Consider the following 27,685-nt stretch of genomic DNA (forward strand, 5'->3'; position numbering starts at 1 on the left):
AGGGCTGTGGTTCGGCCAGAAGCAGGCTTTTTGTGGCCCCTGAGCGCATACTGTCTTTCATCCCCCAGCTCCTCCCCCTCTGACTCCCCGTTGCTGAGGAAGGCTGGTACAGCCTGGAACACGTCCTCTCCCCGCGAGTCCGAATGCAGGGACTCCAGCTCCTCCTCCTGGGACGACTCCCTGTCAGAGGTGTCCTGCATTGGAGGCCAACGGCGCACCCTGGGGGAGATCAGCTTCACCTCCTCCCCCTGCTCCTCTTCCCGTCCGGGGGAGAGCCGGATCTTCCTCACCACCCGGCCGCACCCGCCGCCCGCCTTCAGGGTGACCGCCTGACCCTGCGAGGCCCCTCCCACCCCGTCGGGCGTGCTCCGCCCCTCGTCCCGCTCCCCGCCGTCCCCGCCCCGCACCTCCAGGGAGTGCAGGCTGCACTGCCGGCCCTGTGGGCCCGAGCAGGCGGCCACGGGGAAGGTGAGGTTGTGCTCCCGCACGCGGATCTCCCCGAAGGTGATGGGCTTGGGCTGGGAGCTGGGCCGGAAGCTGACGCGCTTCAGCGAGAGGGTGATCTCCCAGGGCCGGGTGAGCTCGGCGACGGCCTGCTGCAGCCTCCGCTGCTGCTCCACCTCGCCCGCCCCGTCCCCCCCGTCCCAACTCTGTATCTCCTCCCGCAGCTGCGCCACCTGCCGGAGCCTCTGGTCCACCAGCGCCTGGCCCACGCGGGCGGCCGCGGCATTCTCCCGCTGCAGCTGCTCTAGCCGGCGCTGGGCGTCGCGGTGGTCCTGCTCCACCCGCTCCAGCAAGCGGCGCTCCTCCCGCCGCGCCCCGAGCACGGCGCGCTCCAGCCCCCGGCTCACGCCCTCGGCCTCGCCCGCCTGCCGCTCACGCAGCACGCGCAGCTCCCGCTCGCCCCGCGCCAGCTCACACAGCGCCTGCGTGGCCCAGCAGGGCAGGGGGGCGAGGGGCGCGGGCGAGGGGGCGGAGCCGGGCCGGGGGACGGGGCTCGGCTCCTCCCGGGGTTCACCGTCAGCCTGCCCCGGGGCGCTCTTCCCAGGCAGGGGGCACGACAGCGTCTCTCTGAGGGGAGCTTTGTTGTTCGGTTGAGACCCCACAAACATCATGCTGGATGCGACGGGCAGACCTTTAACTTCTCAGTGACGTCACCTTGCCGTCTCCGGCTCTCTTGTTTGACCCCCTAAGCAGAGAGAACAGAACAAGGGCAATACTAGTGGGTTATTAAGAGGACTTCTGTTTGAATTAACATTAGTCTAATCACATCTCTGAACCTACTGGCTGGCCTAATTTAGGGCATCACTTCAATCATCCAGAAGGACTTAAAATGAACCAGCTTCAGTTCGCTACTCCCTGTGCCCTGAAAAATGCTTCACTTAATTTCCCACTCCTCACTACAAACTGGTACTACAACATCCAACACCAAGGCTCCACACCTTTACTATACTCTATAACAAAACCTAGTAGTAATCCCTATGCAGATGTGTACACCACGACATCACCCTTTAATGTAAATAGGATGTGGCGCCTTGGTGTGGCCATTCTTGTGACAACAATCCTGTTACATCCTGTTCCCTGTCTGTGATGTAGCTACTGGTGCAGGAGTTTTCTGTTGCTCATCTTATTTACTCAGAAACCTAAGCTCTCCTGTGTCGGCAGCAACCAAAGTGCCAAATACTGAATTGAATTCCCTGTGTATAATGTCCCTGTGTCCAATATGGCTTTTTTGACATGTTGTTAAAAAATGAAAATTACTACCCTCATACAGTACTTCCTGAAATCAGTTCTGGGGCCAGTGTAACTTCCACAAAGCAAGGTGTAAATACACTGTAAGTAAACTGGGTCCTGCAAGCTGTCTGATCACACTGTATCCCGCCTGCTAAATGTAGTGTGCTATACATTGTCCATCTGCAATGACACTTGTTTCATGTGTACCTGGCCCAGGGGGGTTCAATGCACTGACATTGTTTCATGTATGCCATCTATCTCAATTAACTGTAATGTGAGTGTACTGTCTTCACAGCATTGTTCAACTGCAATGTCTTCAACACGTTTACTGAAATCCTGCACTGTCCTTCCTCCTGCTGAGATTCTGCTGTTGCTAAGCAGCAAACTGAACACAGACAATACCTATGGAAAATTAATTCAGCGCTGGCATGTTGGTGTACATGCACAAGGCTTTCACAGTCCCTGGGATTAATAGTCAACAGTGAGTTGACTTTCTCATCCAGATTAATGAGTTGGATTTAAGTAACATTCAAAGATTAATTCGCAGATTAAATTAAAGTAAAGTTTTTCAAATTGTGAAACGGAGGGAAACGGTTGAGAATGTGGTTCCAGGTTTTTCAAAGTTTCAATGAGACCATCAAGAAGGAGCCTTTTGGAAGTTTTTGGACCACCTCTGCTTAATTAAAGTAGAGGTTTTGAACTTAAAAACTGATGGCATTGCCATATTAAACCCTTTCTCCTCTATTTTCAATTTCACTATGCCCTTGGACAACACGTAAAATAATAATTTCTGCTGAAGTGCCAGCCCTACCACACCAGCTGATCTAATAATTAAAACAGGTTGGTTTTATTCACTGCGAAAAGCACAGTATGCAATCCTGGTGCTCTGGCGTTAGCCATGAGATTACCCCACAGCACATTTGCTTGTTTGCTGAAGGCGGATGAGCACACTGACTGTGTGTCAGTGTCAGTGTCTCACTCCTGGCACACACACGTCTGTCCCTGCTCACGTTACCCCCCTACATTTTGAATGAGGTTGCCAAGGTACAGAACGACCCGTGCGGTATCAACTGACACCAAGAGGAGGAGGTTAGTTTTGGTTGGGAGATAAAGGCAGTAGTTGGGGGGGGGGGGGGGGGGGGGTGCAGAGTGGGGGAGGAGAGAAGACAGTGATGGGATGTTAAGGCACACATCTGAATTAATTTGATTGCACTAATACTTACATTTCAGGGTTTTCTATTTTAGTCTTAAATAGGAATCATTTCATTTTTGTAATGTGAACTAATTCAGTGTAACATTCAGCTGGTGAAGTTACTCAAACACAGCCTCATAGACTTTACAGTCATAGTATTTAATAAATATAAACAGAACAGCAAAGATAAACTTTTCCCATCTATTCACAAGCACCTGGCCAGTGGCCTGCAAAGGTATTAACGTCTTCACCTTCATGAATGTGTTTGATAAGAAAAAGGTCTTACCTGTGTTCAGGTATCCCACACCTGTTCCCCTGTGCTGTGTGCTCTGCCTTGCACGCTGTTCTCTCTCTCTCTCTCTCTCTCTCTCTCTCTCTCTCTTTCCTTCTCGCTCTCTCCAGGCTTGTTGGCGGTCTCGCCGTTGCTAGGAGACGGCCAAGCCGACTTCAGTTTCCTAGGCCCAGTTTCCATACAGACTGTGACCAGAGAAAGAGAATGCGTCTGCCCCCACCGCAGCCTCTTTTATTTTAATGGTTAAATCCATCACCGGAGTCAGGTTTGAAAAAAGGTCCTGAAGGATCTGCAGAATACCAATGAGCAAAGACGGACATAAACCGGGGGTGGAGACCGGTTGTAATGGTGCTCAAATTTTTTTCAGTAAAGCTTTGGATCAAGACCATTCCCAAGATATTACATTATTCATTATTATGAGCCATCGATCGTCGTATCTAATGATATTGAATACAAGGCACAGTGCAAAGGGCAGCAAAGGAAAACGATTGCATAAGCTATACTGTGTCTTACCAGTCTTTGAAAAAGTCTTTGAATACCAGTCTTTGAAAACCATGCATGACACAGAGCAGAAAGTAGACAAGACAACCAGACAACAAGAAAATAAATCAGGATCATAAAAATGAGAGGACGGTAAAGAACAGAAGGGTGTAACAAATTCAGGTTCCAATGAGAGGAAAATGCTGGAGTGAAAACAACAGTTGCAGTTCAACAGCATGTAAATAGGCTGGTGGAATTAGATAATTAAGAATATAATCAAAATGATGTTAGATAAGGTATTCTAGGTATAAAAGGCTGCCTGTTTCTGAACATCTCACAAAGTTAGCAATATCTAGTCTGTGAGTGTTGTTAGCCTGATCTGACACTGTTGCTCATTTAACTTGAATGGAACATACTGCATGAGCCCAGCTAAGACAGGTTTTGTAATGCATGTTATTTTTATGCACAATGTACAAACTTTTTAGTCAGTGGCAAAACATGACATGATCAGCATCCGACACTGAGGGTGGGGTCTCCTTGACTGTCATTGGAAAGGTATGGGAGTAATGCTGGACATTAAAGGAGACGAGTCAGGCTTTAAACTGACCTGGTTCTGTATAGGAATTATACCAGGGAAGGAAAGGAGTCAGGACTCAAACTGACCCAGTTCTGGTGCCACATACACTAAGGCGAGGGCTCTCATTTGCTGAGTGGAAAATCTAAGGTGTCACATGAGCCCAGCAGAGGAAGAGTGAAATTCAGGAAGACAGGAAGCGGGGTGGTATCGGTGTCTTCTGGGCCTAAATCCAGGTCGCCATTTTCTTTACGGCCCAAGGTTTAGACCACAAATCACCCGTCACATATCCTCTTGCACAATAAGACAACTTCAGAGGAGGGGAAGTGTGTGGAGTATTTAGAAATTTGGATATGACCCACAGGGACTGTGCATGGTCTCCGTTTCACTCAGTATTGCTGTTTTGGATGTGGCGCATGCATTCGCTAAATTCCCCTCCATGTTAACACGGCGGGGTCACGGACAGTGCAGTGGTCCTCTGTTGGTTTTGGTGAGGCCGCTGTGATAGCACTTCCACTCCTCAACTACCTTGTCCATTTACCTCCATTTAAACTGCTTATTGAATCCCATATGCCCCTGCGCTAGAACCACAAAGTCGGTGCTGAAAAAGAGATGCACAACCTTTGCACTGAGCATATTATCTGACACAACGAGCTGAATCATATATTCTAACACATAACGGCCATTTACTCACCTGGTAAGTATATATATGTGTCATTCATTCTTACAGCTCAATGCACACACAAGCACATGTGTGGCACCACCTAGTGGAGTATGGCTTACACTGCATCATCTGGGTCATGTTCTGACACTATGCAGACCATGCTTGAATTTCTGTCAGGCTATAGTCACACACTGCTCTTGTGGTTATAAGGTAATCACGTGTGTGTGTGTGTATATACACATATATATACATCCATCCCATGGAATTTAGTGTTTAGCATCATCAGACCCAGTGGGTCTTCAGTAGCAATTTGAACCATGTTGCATTGAGCAGTAATATCAATGTTGATTTCAATAATGTATTATCAACTGTTCAGTCAACAATGTCAAGTTTAATATTACTATCGGCAACGTGCAGTATCATTATCAGTGGGTGTTCGGGGAGTAGGTAGCTAGTGTTGTGTTCAGTTCTAATGTAAGACAACTGCATCAAAGTATTCTTCATAGCTTTATCAACAAGTGTGTGTTCAGTAGCTCTGTCAAATATGCCGATTTCAGTACCAGTGCCAGTAATATTCAGTTAATCAGCAGCGTCAAGAGATCAGTGTAACTAGTGTTTTGCCCAGAAGTGAGACCAACATAGCACAGTTCAGTAGTACTAGTAATATTGCATAATGTTACTTTATGAACAACAGACTGTTTTCAGTGTCACTGTCAATAATGGTGTGCTCAGAAGACCTATCAATAATGTTAAGCATAATGGCATTATTAAAAAGTGTGTTCAGCATCCAAGTTGACGGTTCTGTGTTCAGTGGTGAGGTCATCCATGTTAATTTCAGTATGTGTTTCAAACAGGGACAACAGGGAACCAGGTGGTGGACAGAACAGACAAGACACACCAGCATTATTGCTAAGTCAAACATTTATAAATTAATAAAAACATTCCCTTTAATGTTTATCACAGCTTTTCCCACATTCTTTTTTTGTTTTAAATATATAAAAATATTTCTAACATTCATAAATTTGTGGGTTTCATTTAGTTCTGTTGATTATTTCATCTTCCATTGTCTTGTCTCTTTTTGTATCAATTTGTACATTATTTACAGATTACAGTCTGTCCGTCCACATTTCAGCACAGGTGGAGAACAAGTAAAACAAAACTTGTTGCATAGATTCCAGGAGAGAATTTTAAGCATTAAAAAATTTAAACTAAACCAAAAAAAAAAAATGTGCAAAAAAATTAAAACCATTTCAAACAGTCTCTTGAGAACACATACCTGCAAATTAAGGACATTGACATATCAGTCAATCAATGAGCCAATCAGAGGCAATCAGTCACAGTGAGCCATACTTCAGCTTCGTCAGGGTTTCTCTGCTTCCCTCTCTCCTCCAGGGATCATGTCCACACCAGACATGACATGGAGGTCTGGAAGGAAATGCATCAAACCATACCAACTGTACCAGCAACCCACACAAGACCAGAGAACTCAGATGGGACCTCTACTGGCTACTGTTTACAATGAAAATTATATTGACCCACATACAACATCAATGTTTTATGTTGTGTACCCCTATCTATTCATATTACAGATTTGGCACAGGATTCCAAACAAATAATTACAGATACTGATCAAGTTTATTTACTGGCGATGTGAATTTTCCCTACATGTATTTTAGCATTTTTTGCCTCTCTATGTGCAGTTAAAGGTAAGGTATGAAGCTGCTCTCAGGGTAATGTTGTTCTTACATTTAGTATTTCTTTGAGAGACAAACAAATACATGCACAGTGTACCTAACCTTAACATGCTTCAGACTGACACACGTATCAAATATAAGAATAAACTTGGATGAACCCAAAACTCAAAGGATTTTGGGAAACTGCTCATGTCAGGGAGGATTCTAACAGCACAAAAATACAGACAAAGCCCAAACTGCATCCTATGGTGGGCCGCACAAAGGCCAGACGACGGCCACATCCTATGAGCTTAGCGGCCACCTTCACCCTGACAGTGCAGACCAATCTGCTGCAATCCTCAGACACTTTCACTAGGGGAAAACAGAGTTTGCTTAGAGAGAGACGGTGAGAGATGGGTGTCCAGGAAAGACGGCCACCTGACAAATACCAGGGAGACAGACACCCTGAGGGAAGCACGCTGACAGCACCAATCACACAATGTGAAAGATCAGGACACACTCAAAGGTGCAGCTTCATTGCTGCACATACAGTATTTTTACATCAACACCGTGCGCCCCCCCCTTTCCCCGTCCACCTCAAAGCCCACAAAGACAACTTTACCCATAATTACCATATTATTTTGTTTGTGCTAAATATAATACAATTACATGTATACACGAATGAATATTGTTACCGGCTAAAATGAATGTGTGGATTCGTGTGCCTTCAGTGGTATTTGAGGTAAAACAGTGTGGTGATAGTTCTGTCACCTTTTAGGATATTCAATTACAAAATGAGCCCCCATGCCAAAACTGTGTCTTAATGAGAAGAGATCCCCTCCTGAAGCACAGTAAACTCCCACAATTCCCCATCCCAAAACTGCATGTTACTGGTAGATGAAAGAAGCTGAAAAAAGTGGGCTTTCCAACCTTATGTTCAACAGCAATCCTGATTTTTCTGTTGTAACCATCCATTGGACCAGGCCGACAAACTCCCAGAGTTAACTGATGGGGGACAGCCGTCTAAACCAATGGAGTGCCTTGTGTGGTGTTGTGATGTCAGCGTTTCAGTTCTGCACTGGCTGCAATATTAAAAATCCCCTGTGCTTCTGGAATCTAATACTGCCTTTGTAGCACACTATAAATAAAAACAATTAAAACCAAAATCGGGCACTGATTAGGTATTAAAAAAAAACGATGTATAAACTGAATGAAACACTAAAGAAATCCTTTCAACATTAGGAGATGCAACATAACAAATTCTATAAGGAAATTGCTCATTATTTTCCCCTCGCCTCCCTACGGCTAAAAACAGAGGGATTTGTCCTATTTCAGTGAAGGACGGAGTAATGGTTAGAGGGAGCACTCAGGGGCACATTCCTCCCAGAATGCTCAGCACTCACTCTCCCTCCTCGCTGATGGACCCTCCGTTACGATTTTCTGTTACGATCTTCAATTCTGTTGAATTTGAGGTACTACGCTCTCAAAATGACATAAAAATTAAAATAATCGGAGGATTTGAGAACACGCATTTTAAGATCCCTAAAAAAGGAAGACTGGCATCAAACTCATATGGCTTGTAAAACAAATCAATGGCGTAATTAAATGGCTCTGGTATGCAGATCCTAGTTTTTCCCTCATATTACTACAAAAAGAAAAAAAGAGAAAGTAAATGTTTTCCCATTATTCAGTAAATTGTCTGTGCACTTGTGTTATGATTGGCAAAACTGTAGAAGCTCTTTCAGTTCAACTAACGGCAAGGCAGTCTTTAAAGTTTAGGGAGAACTTCTTCGGACAATAATTCAAATTAAAGTGTCCTGGCATGGCATAATATTCAAACAACGGCAAAAAAAGAACAAAACCAATACCAATAGGAAACATTAATACCAAGCCAGCAGGTTGATTCTGTAGTCTACAGAACAGAGTGAGCCTTGCTCCTCACTGTCACTGACAGACAGCCCCCAAGAAAGCACCGCTGGCTTCATCTGTGAGAGGAAGTCAACCCAGCAGCATCGCCCACACTGCGCTGTTCCTCTCCAGCATCAGTTTTAATCGGCCCTGACGGGGGCTGGTGGGCGTGGGAACAGGAGAGGGAGTCAGTATCAGCTCCTTAAACACGTCCACGTCCCAGTGCTGGAAAGGCACGCATTACAAGACAATGGTTTATGCTAATTCAGACACGTGGAGATAGACGTCGCCAAACCATCGTGTGTGGGAACGGCTACGTCACCCTGCGCTTTTATAGACCACTCTGGGGTCTGAGACAGACAGATTGATCAAACCGGGCACTGAGATTCGAACTGTAGCTCTGCACTAGCTAGGCTGGGGACTCTGTTGCGCTGGACGGAATTTAAGAGGATATTTAAGAAGAGAACAGAGATTATAAAGGAACCAATGAAAATGATGCAAGAGAATGCCACAAAAACCCCATGGGGGAAACTCATAAAACTCTATTTGCTGTTCTTCACCATAAGCTTTCTTTTGTTCTCACTGAAAAAAGACACAAGTGGTGCACAAGACTTAATTTTGTGAATTTCACTAGATCTGTTCAAGTTCCATTAGACTCCTGTAGCATCATAATGCCAATCACTGTGAGAATTCTTGTTTTAGGGTGGGATTCACCAGCACCTGCCAAACAAGGAGTATTCATTAGAATGCCCAGTATTCCAGATGTCAGAAACTGCCACCGACTTCCTGTCATCCAGGATTACCAACGGCACTGGTTCAAGGGAGGAGTTTCTGTGCAAGTCAGGACTTATTTGCTCAGCTTAGGTTGGCTAGCATTGGGTAAGTAGTAGCTTGGGCCACAAGTATTGTTTAATTTAGATTTGCAGTTTAGAGACAATCAGGGTACACACACTCTTTATGGCGTCCTCAATGCTAGTTTTAGAGAGTTCCCCCGACATCTCTCTTCCTCAAAAATGGACCTTGAATACTCAACAAACACAAGCCACAGCAACCAACTGTGAATCCCCAACAACCGTATCCTATGGCAGACAAATACTACAGTCAGGCTACCCTTTAACACCATAGATGATTGGACCAGACAGAGCGATTTATGCTAAGCATATCCCTCTTGGCATTGATATGTCTTAAAGTTACACATTTTAAAACAAAGAGATTGTAAAACACTAAATTAAAAAGGCAAACACTGAGATAAAATGACACTGATGTGTCCCATGACAGGGACGCCCAGGCAGTGACAGTCCAGTGTTGGACTATCTCCACCAAGCACTCACACGTGTCAGGTTTTGGGGAGGGAGCTGAGACTGACAGCTGGGGTGCGCTGAACCCTGGTCACCGCCTGGTCACGGGTTCTCGACCCCTCAACCCAAAAATCACACCTGTAGAGTGCATTGCACTGTGGCTGTAAGAGGTGGACTCCTTAGATCATAACCCTCCTTCAACAGTGGTGCGTGTAAACACAGGCCTCTCTCCCAAACTTGGTTGTCACTGAGCTTTCGTGTGTATGTACACATAAATATTATATACACTTTATGCACAATTTCCTGAAACTGTACAGTGATCCGTAACACGTATATACATGTCTTTACAAGAGGGATTCGAAAAGCTCCAGACTGCCCCCCGCTGGCCGACAGGCTCACTCTTCCGCCCCCTGGCTGCGGGGGAAGGGCATTGCGACGGCGTGCTCCTGCGCCAGGGCGGCCAGCTCCTTGAGGAACTCGGTGAAGACGACGGCGCTGTAGACGGCGTTCTTCACGCGCAGCGCCTCCGCCTGCTTCTCCAGGCCCGAGCCGCCGCCGCCCCCGGCCCCGCCGCGGAACAGGGCGCTGTGCAGCGACTGGCCCCCGTCCCGCACGTGGGCCAGGGCCAGCTGCGCCGCCTGCCGCGCCCGCGTCGGGCTCTGGGTGTGCCGCAGGATCAGGTCCCCCAGGGACGGCTTCCGGCTCTTCACTGCAACGGGCGAGGCAGACAGGGCAAAGTCAGAATAAAGGAGCAGGGACACAAAACAATGTCACGTCCGAGGACGTTAAGGCTGTTTAGTTTTCCTTTCGTCTTTGTCCCTCCCTCCCCCCTGCCTGCAGGTTAGCAGCACGCTGCCTTTCGCCAGCGTGACTGGTGCGGCTGCCTTTCGCCAGCGTGACGCATGCGGGGTTAATGAGGACGGGGGATAATCTGAAGGCTGAGATTCCCCTCTCCCGCTTCAGACGCGTGGCGTGGTTGTTTGAGAAAGATTTGGCTGCTTTTTGAGAATTTTTTTTGCCTCAGTCTTTGCTGTAAACCTCTTGTAAATAGTTTACAGCACCAATATATCAAAAATATCTCTTAAAACTACAACACCCAGCCACCAGATGAACCGCTGGCAGGAGAACTTGTTATGTGATAGATGTAATTCACTGGCAGAGCACTGCAGTTGCACCAAAAAAGGGAAGCATTTAATCCGAAATTGGTTCTACGGGGTAAGTGCTTAATGTGTGCAATTAGGCTTATTCCCCCAAAGCAGTTTTGTAAGACAGATTTTTTTCATTAGCACAAATCACAGAATTGTGGTTATGCAACTTTAGAAATATCAAGTTCAGCCACAGCTCTGCTTATGTCTTGGTAAGCACTCACAACAAAAAAAACACTGCAAATGCAATATAACACGCAGCTCAACAACAATATAAGTCAGCACCGGTGAAGACATTCTTCTTATACTGAGTCTTAAAGAATAAGGGACCGCCACTGAAAGGAAACACCACTAACTGCTTGTTTATGGCATGACCTAAAACTTGGAGATGTCAAGCAAACAAAAACCCTCATCGCTACAAGAAAAGGTATAACTAGGTCGGCTGGTACAAGCCCACTCAACATACAAAGCCATGGCATTTAATCAAAGAACTATAAGGAACTTAAGAATAGTTGTCTACGTATTCTTCCACATGACTAAAAATTCATATCGTGATTAATGGCAGAAAATGAATGAAGGAACAGCCTGAGAGAAAACATAACCATCAAAGCAACTGAAAACAAATGAGGCAGACAGGATGCCACCAACAGATCAATTAGCTGATAAATCAGTAGGAGAACAACTGAACTTGTTAATGGCCATGGTTCCATAAATTGAGTGTATAAAGGCAAATATCCTCACAAATGGGGAAAAACACTTATTCTCTTAGCGAATAGCATTTAAAGAGTCAACACTAACAGTTAAATGCAAAGTACACCTGTTTCCATTACGTCTGTCACACTGTTTTTCCACATTGACCTTCCAGAGTAAAGTACAGTGGCTCTAATGGAAGCTGCCATCATGGCAACTGAGGGAGGCCCGTAAAGACAGGGAGAGAGTCTACTCTGGAAGTCAAACACGCTAATGCACACATTAGCAAATCAATGCATCAGTTCAACACGCCATCGGAGAGGAAGCAAGGGCCCGCACCCGGCAAAATACCGCAAGGCCCAAAGCAGCAGAATGACTCAACATTAATTATATCACAGCTCCTTGTGTTACAGTTTCTCTCTCTCTCTCTCTCTCTCTCTCTCACACACACACACACACACACACACACACACACACACACACACACACACAGTCCCCAAAAAAGAATGCATCAAGCAGGCTTTCTTTTTTAGAGGTAAAACTAAAATAATCACAGTCAAGAGCTCTGCCATAGCCTGATGCTATTAAGTCACAGAGATGACCAGCACATGAAGGTAATTTCAGCAAACAGGCTCTTCCCCTCTCCCTGACTCCTGCAGGGAACCCACAGCGCAGTAATTCTGCACTCGCTGGGAGTCCAGGGTGTTCTACAGTTACCGAGCAGTGTCGAGTGTGACCTGGAGTGGCTGCAACCTGACTTCCTAGGGGCGGGTAGCACTGGAAACAGGATTCCACAAACATATGCAAGGGAGAAGCACTGTGAGGAAATCGAGCGGCAATTCACGGCCACGCTGTTACAGCGCCCCCAGTTCCAGATCCCCCAAAATCCTCCCCCCCCCCGCCTCCTTCACCCCTCCCTCACCCAGCGAGTCCGAGCGCCGCAGGGTGGGCACGCCCACGGGCGAGTCGCTCCAGTCCAGCTTGCCCCGGGCCACCAGGTACCGCCGGGCCTTCCTCAGCATGGCCGGGAAGTCCTCCTGGGTGGCGGCGAACGCCTCGATCCGGTTCTTCACCGACCCCAGAACCTGAGGGAGAGAGACAGAGGGAGACGGGAGGGGTGATGTCATCGTGGCGGCAGTGTAGCATAGTGGTTGAGGAACAGGACTCGTGACCAAAAGGTTGCCAGTTCAATTCCAGTTGCTGGGGAACTGCTGTTGTACCCTTGGGCAAGGTACTTAACCCCAAATTGCCTCAGTAAATATCCATCTGTATAAATGAATAACATTGTAACTGATGTAAGTCGGTCTGGGTAAGAGCGTCTACTAAATGCCAATAATGTAATAATAAAATCCGCCCAGACTGATTCTAATATTGGAGAGTGAAGCTTCATAACTCACTGCTTTGCACCAAGCACAGTGCTGGGCAATGGCTAGTAACATCTTTCGATTGGTTCACACAGGCCAGTGACTTAAAGGACATCCTTCATCCGTTATGGGGTTCACAATATAAGCCTCATCTGCTCGAAAGCCCAGCTAATGAGAATCGCTTGAAATATAATCAAGAAACCACTGGGAAATAAGGCCAGTATTAAACCAAACATCAAAACCCCAGTGTGAACCAGCAGGAGGAGGAAAGTAATATAAACGAATGGTTATCCCTTCAGTTCCTGTACCTGATACGGAGGTCAGGACTATGCTGAGAGGAAAAGAGAAAGCACGGACCCTCTCTGAGTTTATAAGCAGCGATTCACAGCAGTCTGAGCCAAACTGGGCCGTGCAGCACACACACTTCACTACCACGAGGCTGACACATCTGCGGGTCCTAGCCCTTACGCCAGAGGCCAGCGCAGAAACCCCACTGGGCCAGCAGTGGACTGGGGGAGATCAGGGCAGAGAACTGAGAGAGGAGGGAACATAGAGAGGGATGGAAAAAGACAGGAGTGAGGATGGGAAAGAAGGAAGAGAGAGGAGAGAGACGGAAGAGGAAAAGTGAGGGGAGAATGGGAATGAGAAAACAGAAGGTAGAGGGGGTGGTAACAGAGAGGAGGAAGCAAAGGAAAGGGTAAGACAGAAAAGAGGACGTGGAGAAAGGAAAGAAAGAGAAAAAAGGGGAAGAGAGAGCAAGACAGTATGTGAAGAGAGGACTGAAAAGACGGACGGGAGGGGAGAGAAAAACAGAAGGAGGCCCGTGAGGCGGCCGTACCTGGATGAGCGACTTGACGCTGGGCTGAAAGACCATGTTGGTGTTGAGCAGGAAGGAGCGGAGCAGGGGCTGGGGGTAGCAGGCCAGCTGTGCCAGGATGCCGGTCAGCAGGATGTTGACGTACAGAGAGTTCTGGAGCATGCTCTCCAGCTTGGCAAACAGAACCGTCACAAAGGGACCTGCAGCGGGAGGTTGAGGGGGAACAGACCAAAGGAGAACACAGACATTCCACAATGGTCATCTTTATCAATACTGTAGCCACAATATCAATAACTAGTAATGTGATGGCAGTCCAGCTGGCAGGGATGACAACCCTAATTCAATGTTCCGCCCCAGGACCCTGATGCTACAATATACAAGTGATTGGACAGCATTACTATTATGACTGGAGCGACAATATATGTCACTTTCACATATTACTTTCTCTAAACCAATCAAAATACTTTGCTCTGCACAACAACACTGTGATTGGTGCAAGTTAAAGACAAACTCACTGATGGCTTCCCTAACGGCATCTGCCACTGAGTCTACCTCCTATGCCTCAATGCCTTTCAAATTAGAGACATTTAAACCTATTTAAACATCAGGTATACGCTATTGTAATTATTGTAATTTACAAGTGCAGGCTGACCCACATGAGACAGGGCTGAGTGAGAATGGGAGCTGGAGCTCTCACCTGTGTAAGGCTGGGCGAGGGCCTGTCCCAGGGGGCGGGCGGGGCTCAGCACTCCCAGGGAGGAGTTCTCCTGTTTGGGCTCGGCCGCGCTGAGCTCGGAGTCCAGCGGGGAGGGCGGCCGGTCATCCTCGTGCCCGTCGGAGGCGCCGGAGAGGTCCCGGGGGCTCTCCTCCTGGCCGCCGGCCGCCGCCCTCCTCTCCCTCACGCGCTCCTCCAGCTCGCGCAGCTCCTGGTGGAAGGCCTCAATGCTGATGCCCTGCATGCTGCCGTCCCCGGCCTGCGGCCCCGCCGGCGCCCGCTCCAGCAGCTCCTCGATCAGGCTCTCCACCGACTCCAGCCCCCCGCCGGCCGCTGTGGGCTCCGGGGGGCCCGGGACCAGGCTGGGGGCGGGCTCCAGGCTCTCGCTGGAGTTCGTCTCGCTTACTGAGGACAGCGGCGGTGGTTGCGGTTGGTTGGCTGCTGATTGGCTGTGAGTCCCCTGAGGTAGAACCTGCTGCTGCTGCTGCACTGTGGCCGCGCCCCCCTCGCCGTGCGCCCCCCGTAAAGGGCAGCAGGGGTCTGGGGGGCACACCCCCACGCTGCCGTTCTGCCCCGCCTCCACGGAGGGCCCGCCTCCCCCCGAGTCCCTCTTTACCTTCTTCACCTCCATCCCCGCGTCCTGCCCGTCAGGACACGCCCCTCCCCGCGCCGCCCCGTTGAAGAGGGCCTGCTGTCCCTGGGGCACCCCCTGGGGGAGGGACGCCTGAGGGGCCAGGGACGGAGCTGGGAGGGGGCAAGAGGGGGGCAGGGGCGCGTGCTTGAGGGGCGCCTCCCTCTGGAGGCTGCGCTTCTTGGTGCGGGGGGTGAGGCTGATGCAGTTCTTGCTGATGGTGACGTCCCACTCGCCGCTGTCCCGGTCGGAGCTGCCCCACTCCGAGCGGGATGACGCCGCCGCCCTCTGCTGGCCGGGGTCCGCAACGCCCGGCTGCAGCGAGAAATGCTCCGGGACCATGCTGAGGGCGGGGCTGGCGGTGGCTGGGGGAGGGGGAACGGGGGCGGAGTTAGGCGAGGGGTCCTCCCCGTCGTATGGAGCAGACCAATCCCTGCAGCCCCAGGCACACAGCTCGATCCCCCTCCTCGCGTCCCGCAGGTACTCCAGGTAACCCAACTCCCACTCCGGCCCCTCCGCGGCCTGGTGCATGGGGCTGTCTGGGGACAGAGGGGTGCTCGGGCCCCCCCTGGGGGAACCCGGGGCCACCTCGGGGCCGGAGGAGGAGGTCACCCCCCCTCCGCCGCTCTGCTGCCGGATGAAGAGGGCCAGGCGGGATGGGGTGCTGGGTCTGTGGTGGACGGGCGACTCCGTGCTGGGACTACCTGGGACTACAGTGCACAGCACAGGAGAGAGGGAGAATAATAGCAAATGAATGTCTTACTAAAATGGTTTAGGGAGAGCAGTGTAGCATAGTTGTACAGCGCAGGGCTCGTAACCAAAAGGTTGCTGGTACGATTCCTCACTGGGGCACTGCTGCTGTACCCTTGGGCAAGGTATTTAACCCAGAACTGCCTCAGAAACATTCAGCTGCATGAATGGACAACATGTAAAAATCATAATCTATGTAAGTCGCTCTGGATAAGAGCATCTGCTGAATTACAATAACGTACTGTAGCATCTCTGATCGAAAGCTCTGTGAGGAGGAGAGGAGCCCTCCAGTCTTTCACCATGCTCTCCCTGGCCAGAAGGTGTGAACCTCGCTCACCTTTCCCCCAAAAAGAGGGGTCGTCCTCCCGGTCACCAGAGGGCGCTGTGTCGACGTGGCAGCACTCCGGGATGAGGGAGAGGAACTTGTCGGCCGACTTGCCGTAGATGTCCGTCTCCCTGACAGCGCGTCTCTGGCTCAGCATGACGTGGGTGCAGGGGAGCAGATACCTGAACACGTAGAACATGCTGCGCTCAGAACAGGCCGTCGCTCGGCCCCTGACACTGGGGTGGTTTGTGCATAAGGTTTGGCCTGACTGCAGTACCCTTTCCTCCTGCACTGTTTGGTTCTAGCTACATGTCCCTAAGCCTGGAGAGCAAACTCTGTGTCACTTATGCATTCCAACAATCCACCAGATGCTCCTGACAGACAAACTATGTGCATTGGTAGAGCTCTACATTTTCTTTTCAAAAGGAGATTTAATGACAAAAATAAGCAGATTAGCATTTATATCTGCATCATGTTTATATTATGAATATAAAAGCTGTACTTTTACAGCTGCCGGACCCACAGTTCTACTGGCTGAAAGTAGAGCGCACCAGGCTAACGCTACAGGGCACCTACCTGAGCACAAGCTGCAGCATGAGGTCTTCACAGTTGAGAGCCAGCAGCGTTCGGAACAGGCCGAGAGACACCATGCACAGCTACGGGAAGGTCAGAGTCAGCCACGCGAGTAAAATCAGTCACACAGATATACACACAGAAAGACACAGTCCTCACAATCCAGAGGTTCTCTGTGCCATGCAGAGGTTTGGTGGCGTGGAATATGTTAGCCTCCTACTAAGCAGCAGCACGGAAGCTAAAATGTCAGAAATAATACCAAGCTACATGTGCTGAACCACATTCTTTTTTAATGTGGGATAGCACAGTAGAAACACAGACACCCATATGTTGATAAGAGCTTAGTTAAAGGGTTTATAAATGCTTTTCCCGTACGCTTTTTGTGCTGCGAGCTCGTAAGATTCATGCTCAGAATCGCTGCCCTCACTGACCCGAGAGTTGCTGCTGATGCGCGTGAGCAGGGTGTCGAGGATGGTGTCGTTGTCGTGGCGATGCAGCAGGATGAAGCGCAGGAAGGTTTTGAGCAGGGCGGTCTCCGTGACGCTGCGCAGGAACAGGTCCAGGTAGGCCGTGCTAGCGATCATCTCCTCAACAGAGGACTGGGGGGAGGGAGGGAAAGGGGGACAGAGAGAAAGGTAAGAAACAGGAATCGGAGAGAAGGAAAAGAATGCAGACGCTACGCTATCAGATACCATCAAAGCACAGTGTCAGGTGTGCACCTCATTAAAACCCACCACACCCCTTAACTGCAAAGAACAAATAAAAATATCTTCAAATTCTGGACACAAATAAGGCTATCAAGTGAAAGTATTTATAACTCTACACAACAATTTATGTAAATATTACTTCTGTGTCCGGGTAGAGAAATAAGGAAGCTACAGGAAGTCGGTTACAGGAAGCATACAGCTGATCTCCTGTGTGAAGCAGATTGGATTTCCATTTTGTGAAATGAAAGTTTATGATTTTATTAATGTGTCAGGCAGTCAGTCAGAAGCCATAGTTATGTAAACTGCTTATACTTAGCATGGTGCAGGTATGTTAGTGTGCTGATGGTTTTAGATAATGGAAGGCAGGCAAAGGCAGGCATTTAGATTCACCTTGTGCAGGGCGGGTCCCATCACCGGCACCAGGAAGCCGTTGTGGACGTAATCCACCAGCTGGCTGCGGACCAGGGGGTGGGACACCTGTATGACGGCGTTGCAGAACTCCAGCGAGTTCATGAAGAGCACCAGCGAGGACACGCCCATCCAGTCCTCCCGCCGCAGGGCGTGCCAGTCGTCCCCGTGCACCTCGATCTTCCGCGGCAGGGACGAGTACAGGGCGCTCAGGCCTGTGGCCAGCACCTGGGGGGGGAGGGGTCAAAGGGCAAAGGTCATCACAGGCCAACCAAAGCCAGTTCTGCTTTCCACCTGAGCGATCAAGTACCCGATGTACACCGGCCCGCTACCCAGATCAGTGTGTAAATTATTGAAACAGTCCTCCATGCTGTCTGTATGTTTAGCAGACAGCCTGTTAGCCAAGAACACAGAGTGCCTACAAAATCTGCTACATCTGAGCTGAGGCATTGGTGCCGGAGGGCAGGGGGGTCACGCTGTTACCCTCTGTTATTTTTTAAGTAGACGGCAGACAGCTTTCTTTATCAGCGATATTGATCTGTGCTCCTGGACTTGTGGGTGGTGGAGCCAACAGGGTCAAACTGGCTGTGTGATAGCGAGGAGTCAGAATAAACAATGCATTTCACTGACATCTCTGACACCTTGGTGGGTTACCGTACGCAACACGCTGGCTTACAGCCTAGTACAGAAACATTACCGTTCACCTCCAGATTTAGCTCTCTCAATCGCCCGTGTCAGGTTGTGAAGAGTTCTGCCACAGCTTTGTAAAATTCAATGCGAGCATGCTAAAACTGTACTTAACAACCTCCGATCATCGATCACGTAGAGTGTCAGGACATGCAGCATGCGCAACGATGAGCGCCTCCTGAAAGCAACTTGCGTGGTGTTAATGAGTATCAAGCAGTTTTAAAATTTACAATAATTCCTTTTGGTGTAGCCCTTCACAAGTAGCAAGGAACCGCCAACACAAAAAGACAAAAAATAGCATCACATGCCAAAAAAGGTTTTCTGTGAGTGCTTCATTTAGTGTCTCCATTTCACACCAGCAAACCACAGGAAAAAGCAAAGTGGTAGCTCTGGAAAGCTACAATGCGCAAGACATGAGTGCCAAGCCAAAAATATAAGCTGGACCCAAGTGGAGGATGAGGAATTTATTTAGCTGCAGCGAGAGCATGAGGGTTTATTTAATCTGTCCGCAAATAGCTACCGCTGCAAACAAGAGAGGCATAATAAGCAGAAAGAAACAGCCAGGCAGCCTGACACAGACCGTATGTGGCTGTGTGTCCTGAAGTTATGGTGAGTGATTTATTACCTTGTAGGGCAGTAACACTGACCAATGGGTGGCTCCCTATGGCTCTGAGTCCGGTGGTGATATAAAGCACATTGTGCTGATTTCAAAGCTCGTGTGGTGGGTCAGGCCTTATTTTCCAGATTCTGGACCAGTCCACTCACAATGTTTGCCAGATTCGGTTACAGTCTGCCAGGTTCAGTCACAGTGCACTCTCTTGCCGTTTTCCAAAAACAACAAGTAACAAGTGTCGTAGACTTGGCTTGAGGCTGAAGCGCACCCTTGGAAAACTAACCACACCCTTGACTTTTTTTAAGGAAAACCACAAAAACAGAAGCTGCAGAGAGCAAAAAAGTGAGCCACTGACTCTGGAACAGCAACAAGAAAACCCCACCAGAACCAGAAAACACAGACAGAACCGGGACATAATCTTAAGTTCAAACAAAACAGGAAATAAAGGGATTTGAACGTGAAGGTGAAGAACAGACACAGGAGAGCGAAAAGAAGACCCCCCCCCCCCCCTCAGTAGACAGCGGAGAGAGACGGAGGATGAAACCCTGCAAAACTGCGGTGGCACGAGCTGTCCTAGATGGCACCTGCACCGTCCGTCCCGGCTAAGTAGGTCAGACGCAAGCTCATCAATTATTCCGTCGAGGGCGGGCCGCTTCCCAAGACAGCGGGGCAGAGAGTGAGGGTGCAGGGGAGGGCCACACGGCCCAGACACAAGCACAGAGAGTTAGGAGTGGAATCTGCACACAGCCGGACTCCACTCGATACACTCCGGATAAAACACAACCAATACTTCAGTTTGGGAGAAGGAGAGGATCAAAGAAGCAGCCAGAGAGAAAAGGAGAAAGGGAGAGAGGGGGGGAGGGAGAGAGAGAGCGCTCATGGTCTGACTGTCATTATACAGCCATTCCTTTCATTTCTACATTCTGACAGTTAAAAAAAATAGAGGTGTCTGTGACCCTCTCTGTTCTCCACGAACAGCTCAAAAAAAATGAGTGCTTACTAAATGCTTGTATATTGTAGAATATGAACACATTTGCATTTCTAATTTGTATCTTGCAACAATTACTGAAGCATCTAGCAAATTACATACCGATGCAATGAATTATGAACAAAAATTATGACAGAACCAAGTCTTGCCAAAGAGAAACCTTAATTTAATGAAGTACATTCATGGTTTTTTTTCCATATTTGAAGCATTTAGCTCAGGATATTTCTAAATCACCAGAACCAAAAAGTTTAAAAAAAAAACGTAATCCTTTCAAATCAAACTCAGGGCTTTCAGGTATCAACTGCGTATTAAAATGAAATTGTCCTGCATGAATGGCGCCAAGGGTACGACAACTGTAACCCACCCCTAGAACCTACCGGTTTCTGGTTACAACTAGTGGTTCTGACTTTTTGACTTAACGGGTTAGCGCAGTGAAGGTGGCTGTCGGGTTAGCGGAACGCCTCACTCACCGGGCAGAAGTAGGAGTTCTCCGTGATGTAGCGTGCCATGGCCTGGTTGTCGGCGGAGGTGGCCATGACGAGGAGCAGGGCGTCGCGGGCCTGCTGGCCGATGGCGCCGTCGCGGTGGATGAAGGGCACCAGCAGGGAGAAGATGAGCAGGTTGGTGGGGCCCTGCTGGGCGGGGGCGGCGCGGAACAGCAGCTCCAGGATGGCCGGCTGCCGGGCCATGGACACGCACACCTGGTTGAGCAGCAGCACCAGGCTGCCCTCCACCGCCGGCGGGCAGCCCAGCTGCGGGTCGGCGCACGTGCCGAGCAGGCACAGCAGCGGCTGCAGCACGGCCGCGTGCTGGAGCAGGGGCTGCTGGGAGCGGCCGATCAGCATCTCGAAGAGCTTGAGCAGCGCCCCCTGGCTGTCGGGGTCCAGGCCGCGCCGCAGGTGCCACTGCACCAGCCGGTCCAGGATGTTCTCCGCCGCCACCAGCTGCAGGATGGGGCCCGCGGGGGGGCCGCCGCCACCGCCGCCGCCGCCCGCCCCCGGGCGCTCCTCCGCCAGCAGGCACAGCATCTGGTCCGTGTGGTTGCGCACCGCCGTCAGGTCGTCGCCCGCCCCCGGCCCCGGGGGGTCCCGCTGCTCCAGCACCCAGGACACCTGCAGGGGGAGGGGGGAGGGGGGAGGAAATGGAATAAAAGAGGGCGAGGAGGGAATGGAACAGTGGGTAGAGAGAACAACAGATAAGAGGGAGGGAATTCAAAAAGGAAAGGAGAGAGAGAAGGTAGCAGCAATAAAAGCCGCTAGCAATAAAAACAGTTTCCTAAATCTAACATCATTAAGCGTGGTAACAGAGCACCCCATTTGGGAATGTAGAAATCAGCACAATGCGATATTGACATTGTGCAAAACTAATCTATGGTAGTATACTTCGCTTCTGTTGTCTAGTCAGGTTGTACAAGTTAACTTGTGGTAGAGCTTGAATAGTGTTATGCTCACACTGGGCTGGGAGTGCTGGTAGCCTGGTCTGACACTGTTGCTCATTCAACTTGAATGAATACACTTATGTTGTATATAATGTAAATGCATGTAATGTAATGTAAATTTGATGTGAAAAAATCCCTGCTACATTCTTCGTAAACCCTACATGATACAAGCCTGATGCGTGTCTATACGAGTGTTCAGCTTCAGACCTGGATGAAGAGAAACTCTCCCTTCACCCCGACCGCAGCCCCCAGCAGAAAAATCACACCGATGCTTCCGAGCGCGAGGCCTGACGGAAACTGACCCGGGGTCAGGACTCAGCTGGAACAGCGGTCGTGAGGTGAAACACGCAGAGTGACCCATCGCGTGTGGCAGGGCTGGGATCGATAGTGGCCGTGAGTGCGGCACTCAGCAGCCGATCTCCCTGGATCCCCGCTCGCATCAGCCCGGCTCTCTGCGGGCACCCGGCACACAGAGCTCTGCAACGGGACTATTGATCGGGGTCATCCCCGGCCAGCTCCTGCGTGCTAATGGCGGCTTGTGCACGTGCATGTGTGCGACTGTGTGTGAGATCGTGACAGAAAGCCAACCAGCAAAGCAATCTTATCTTCGGCATTCTGAAATTTTCTGTTTTTTTAACAAAATCCCGCTGACTGAATACATCACTTGCTGGATAAACTGAAAAGTAGAAATTAGGACAACAATCCAAATCAAAGTGAGCGACACACTGAAAGAGTGAATGAATGAGCTGGTGACAGTAAAGGTGAAAGAGTGAATGAGTGAGCGTGTGAGTGGAGGAGGTGGAAGGCCTGGCTGCTCTCGTACCTGTCTCCAGTGGTTCTCGAACACCATGAGGCAGGTCTCGGGGTCGGCCGTGACGGGGCTGGAGGGGGCGCCGTTTCGATTGGACCGGGTCCCGGGCCCGCGGGGGGTCAGGCGGCTCAGCCAGCTCATCCTGGGTCAGGGTTCAAGGGTCAGAGGGCAGAGGAGGAAATGAAAGGGAGAAGGGGGAGGAGGAGGAGAAAGGGGTGGTGGGGAGGGGGGACGGGGGGTGGGGGAGGAGGGGAAGGTAAGGGAAGGAGGGGAGGGGAGGGGGTCGGGACCGTGGGGGGGAAACCAAGAAAGAGTCCGCCTGGCCGCTGAGTGGGTAAAAGGGTGCTGTCCGGTAGGCCGCCCCTCGCTTTGGAAACTCTCTCGCTCTCTCGCTCTCTCTCTCTCTCTCTGTCACCACGCTGGCGCTGCTGGTGGCTCTGTGACGCGTCCCTCTCTCCCGGCCGAGCGCTCGACACCTCTCCCAGCGGATCCTGTCATCCAGTCTGCAGCCTGCACCACTCCATGCCCAGCCTGCGGGTCCACAAGCCTGCGGAAGCAGAAGCAGCCAGAGCCAGCGTTACGTACAGACCTCCCAGCATCTCGCAGCTGGACTCCCACACCGTTTTCACTGGGTTACAGAGCCACATCCTTTCAGAGAGTGTGACGCTGTTTTCCCACACACGCCACCCCCAACTGTCACAATTCCTCCAATATATGCTTTTCCAGCTTGGCAACCCGTGCCCTGCGAAACTGGAAATCCTTCAGTAACCACGCGGACCACATAACCTCACTAAAAATCCGTTCAGTTGACTCGAGCTAAGTTGCTAGCAAGCTAGCTAGACAACTTGAGGTGCTTTTCCACAGGCAATACTGCAGTTATGGCATTACATTACATTGTCATTTAGCAGAAGCTCTTATCCAGAGCAAACTACACAGTCTATTTTTACATGTTATCCAAGTTATCCAATTTTTACACATTATCAATTCATATAGCTGGATATTTACCAAAGCAATTGTGGGCTAAGTACCTTGCTCAAGGATACAACAGCAGTGCACCAGCAGGGAATCAAACCAGCAACCTTTCAATTACAATTCTTCCCACTATGCTACATCTGCCTCACTATGGTAGATAACTATTTTCCAATCAACCAACCTGGTACTTGATGTGTCATTTCACACTCAGTGCACACACGCACACACCACATATTACATCAGTAATCCATCTGCACTAGGAATCCACCCAGAACAGATCCGTTTAAAGCACCCAGATCTCCAACATTCACCCAACATTCACAAACACAGACACACTCTTGGGGGAGCCAGGGCTTGCTTGTTTGGCTCAAGAAGATGGCTGTGACTTGAAGCAAAATAGCCAAAAACATGAAACGTGAGGCCAGCACACACACCAAAAATGTTCAAGGCATGCCAGAGAGATGGAGAGAGGAAAAGAGATCAGCAGAGAAAATGTGAGAGCAGTGAAGACAGGTGAGTCACCCGGAGCTCCTCCCACCGCATGTCTCCCACGCTACCGTATCCCGGCAACAGCCTCAGTCATTCCACACAGCCTCAGTGTTCTGGTTCCCGGAGCACTGCCAGGTATGATGCACAAGGCGGTTTTAGACTAAACGTTACAATGTATGTGTTATATGTATGACGCGCTTACATGTGAGCTTTCCAAACTGCATCATGCAAGTACACTCCCTGCCCACAATCTCCAGTTGAAGTTGTATGTTAACCTTACAAGGCAACGCTGTTTCAATAGAGTACATGGAGAAATAAGGCCATTTTTCCCATGGAAACAACACCTCCAAACAAAGTAGAGGAACTTGCTCATGCATGTAAACACTTCACACCTGTCATAACACATGCAAATTTCAACTTCCAAGTTCCCCTTTGATCGACATCGGGCCTGAGTATTCAGCAGTCCTCTGGTTTATTCACTCTTCTTCAGTAGCGCCTGAGTGAGTGTCTTCAGTAAGCAGGCACTTAAACAATAAAGCAGATTCCACCGCAAGCAGATTGGATTTCTTCATGAAGCGCCACAGATATGCGCAGGGAGAAACTCTTCAGGCCGCGTTCTGAGCGTGTCGGATTGTACTGATCTCCGGCAGCAAAAGACGCCGCGTTTTTCTGTCCCCTTCCCACGTCCCAGAATCCTTCTCCTCTCTAATTAATGATGTGATCCCCCCGCGGTACGGTGGATATGAAGAAATTGGGGGTAATGTTCTATTGCACGAAGCATCGGCGTTAATTAGGCAGCTCCTTTCTGAGGTTTCCTGCTGCACGGGGCTGATTAACCCAGGCAGCCCAAGGCTCTAGTCTGAGTGAGGGATGAGAGAGGGAAAGGGAAGGAGGGAGAGGAGAGGGGAAGACAGTGAGAGAGAAAGAGGGACAGAGGTGGAGACAGAGATACAGAGGGAGAGAGAAGCAGTAAGGACAGAGAGGGAGAGAGAGAGAATGAAAACGAGAAACACAAGGCAGAGAGGAGGAGAGGATAACAAGAGAGAAAGGCAGCAGAAGAGAGAGGGAGGGAGGAAACAGCAGGAGAGAAAAAGAGAAAGAAGGAAATAAGAGAAAGACAGTGACTGGAAGAGAGACAGAGACACTGCCCTGGCAGAATTATTAGGACTTCAGCACCATCAACAAGCTCATTAATTACTTATTAGCAAATGAAAGCTGCCTCTTTGCTCATTTATTCTCTTGTAAATACGTTCACTGCTGTCTCTTCAGGTCTTCACTGTGTTATGATGAAACCTGTTGTAATGATGTTGCCGATGTTATCCTGCTTGCTATAATCAATTCATGTGTCTAGGACAGCACAGGATGTCAGCAGTCTGCCCCTTTTCAGATGAAGGTAATCTTCCTCTGTTGTAATTATTTGTGTAAAAGGGCATCTTACATGTTACGACCAAACCAGGATTAGAATCTGAAACCCTCTGGTGAAAAGCCATGTGATGTTCTTGTGCAAGGAAAGAGCAGAGTCATGATCTGTGGTCTCAGCCACAGAGAAGCCACTGCTCCTCCTTTGACATAAGTCATACCTACTGCCTGTAGACTTGGATATGCCCATCTTCTCATGAAAATCCATCAGGCTTTACAGATTCTGCACAGATTACTCCAAAATGAAATACATAACAGGAATGTCACATACACAGAATAATTAGACACAACCAAAATCATTGTTCCCACACAAACAGACACCAGTAACACCGGGACTCCTGAAAGCTCAAGCGCAGATTACCTAATAATGGAAACGGTTCGAACTGCTTTCAGACTTGCGCACCAGATATTTTCCATTCACCTTCCAGGATGTCAGAAATCAACATTCATTGAAATGAAACAACAGAAGACAAGTGTGTGCACTTGGCCCCTATCACAGTTAAATCACACACATGATTGATGGGGAAATAAAAAACACATGACTCCTATATAAATGCAGAAGAGCGCGAGAGCATAATGCATGTGAGATCTGCAAAAACAAGGCTGGCAGAGAAGCTAGAACCCACAGTCATCAGCTCCTGGTCACATGACCCACTCCCTCCCAGAGAGCGGGCCTGCCCCACCCAGTGTTCTCAGCCCCAGTGACATCATCTCTCAGTCTTTCAGTCTGGGGACTAGGCAGGGCAACTCGCTGCTTGTTATTACATCTAATAAAGTCCTATTTATTTAGTGAGTTCTGTACAGATAGTTGTACAGAGAGCTTTTCCTCTGCACACATGCCGTTTTGTGTCGTAGTTGTCCCCCCATTTTGTAATTGCATTAATTTATTTGCAGATTTTATCTGCAGATAGAACATGATAGAACAATCTCTTGCTGCATTTTCAATCTTTAACAGTGTATAAGTAAATGGCAATAAGCCAACTGAAATGGCTGAAGGATTGATTGATTGCCTCCGATAGCTCTCTGAGCTGCGGGCCCAATAAGGACTAGAGAGATGCCCGTTTATTAGCCACGTCTCCTGGAACACGGATAAGACACACGGGAGTGCAGTGGGGGCAGGGCGACGGACACGTGACGCTACAGCCACGCCCTGGCACAGGCAGACTGAGACAAGGCCGTGTCAGGGACGCGTAATGTCTGTGAATCTGGAGGGAGCGTGCGGTCGGCCCCGCTGGCAGAGCTGAAACGTCCACCGCTGACGGACGGGTTCGACTTCCAGCACAAGCGCGTGTGTTTTGCATGTATTTATAGCCATGGACACCGCTCTCGCCGCTCATCCACCCTGGTGAGACAGGGAGTCAGTAAACACAGCCCTGAAAGGTGAGGACACAGAGCCGTGGCGGTTCTGTTTACCGCTCACTACAGCGAGCGGCTCTGAGACTCAGCACATTCTCCGCTGAGGATCCAACCACATGTTCATCTCACGTCTCTACTGACACTTTGACTCACCCATCTATACCAGCTGTTCGTGTGACACTGACTCCTCCGAGTCCTCTCTTGACCATGGCCCTCTGACACTGCGACTCCTCCTGACCTCTCTAATTGTGACTCCGCTCCAAATCTCTGACACCTCCGCCTCCTATTCAGTCCTGTGCCCTCTGACCCTCCGCTTCTTCTCTCTAACTCCCCTCACACTCTGACTTAACTCTCCCCTCAGCTGACTGAAATGCGATACCTTGTGCATATCACAAGGCAGCTCTGCGCCTGGCACACAAACAAAGCTTGCCACACGCTCGCACCCTGCTCGACCTTTGAGCCCGGCACACAGTACGGGCTGCGGCAGTAATCGGCTGTGTTAGGCTGAGCCTGGTAGCTCTGGGTACCTGGCCTGCTGCTGGCACAGTATGTGACGGAGCACAGGGAAAAGGTGGCGTTTCTTGTGGAACTTCTCAATATCGCCCTCAATGTGGTTCCAGACCGAGGGTTTCAAGACACTACCACAGGGAGCTGGAGGGTTGGGCTTAACCGTTTCCCTCTGTGCAAGAAAACGCTCCAGTCAGGCAGTATGGAGAGTAAGAGAAGCACATTTCTTTTGGGGAGCGGTGTGAACATGCGAGTTCATTTGCACAAACTGAACAAACCGAGACGAGAAGTGGTCTTGGCTCGTTTGACAGAAGACCTCGGTGCAGACTGTTTTGGAACAGTTTATGTGTGCACATAAGGACGCGGCTCCTTTCCAGTCAGGAAGCGAACCACATGTGCGTGTGTTTTGAGAGCTGCATTATAAAGCACCCAGAAAGTGGAAAATTACAGTAACGTTAGCCAATT

The 27,685-nt window shown here is 49.6% G+C and overlaps 1 protein-coding gene across 1 annotated transcript; it reads right to left on the reverse strand.

Moving 5' to 3' along the window:
* Nucleotides 1-6,432: 6,432 nt before the first annotated feature.
* Nucleotides 6,433-22,658, reverse strand: LOC118788949 (FTS and Hook-interacting protein homolog). Its single transcript, XM_036545169.1, has 10 exons — nt 22,490-22,658; nt 20,699-21,340; nt 17,923-18,168; nt 17,257-17,424; nt 16,829-16,908; nt 16,265-16,434; nt 14,529-15,887; nt 13,853-14,031; nt 12,573-12,735; nt 6,433-10,524 (listed from the first exon to the last, which is right to left on the reverse strand). The coding sequence occupies exons 1-10, from the start codon at nt 22,616-22,618 to the stop codon at nt 10,211-10,213; spliced, it is 3,450 nt and encodes a 1,149-aa protein (XP_036401062.1). The 5' UTR covers nt 22,619-22,658; the 3' UTR covers nt 6,433-10,210.
* Nucleotides 22,659-27,685: the final 5,027 nt, after the last annotated feature.

This window comes from Megalops cyprinoides, chromosome 14 (assembly GCF_013368585.1).
Source record: "Megalops cyprinoides isolate fMegCyp1 chromosome 14, fMegCyp1.pri, whole genome shotgun sequence".
Classification (NCBI taxonomy): Eukaryota; Metazoa; Chordata; class Actinopteri; order Elopiformes; family Megalopidae; genus Megalops; species Megalops cyprinoides.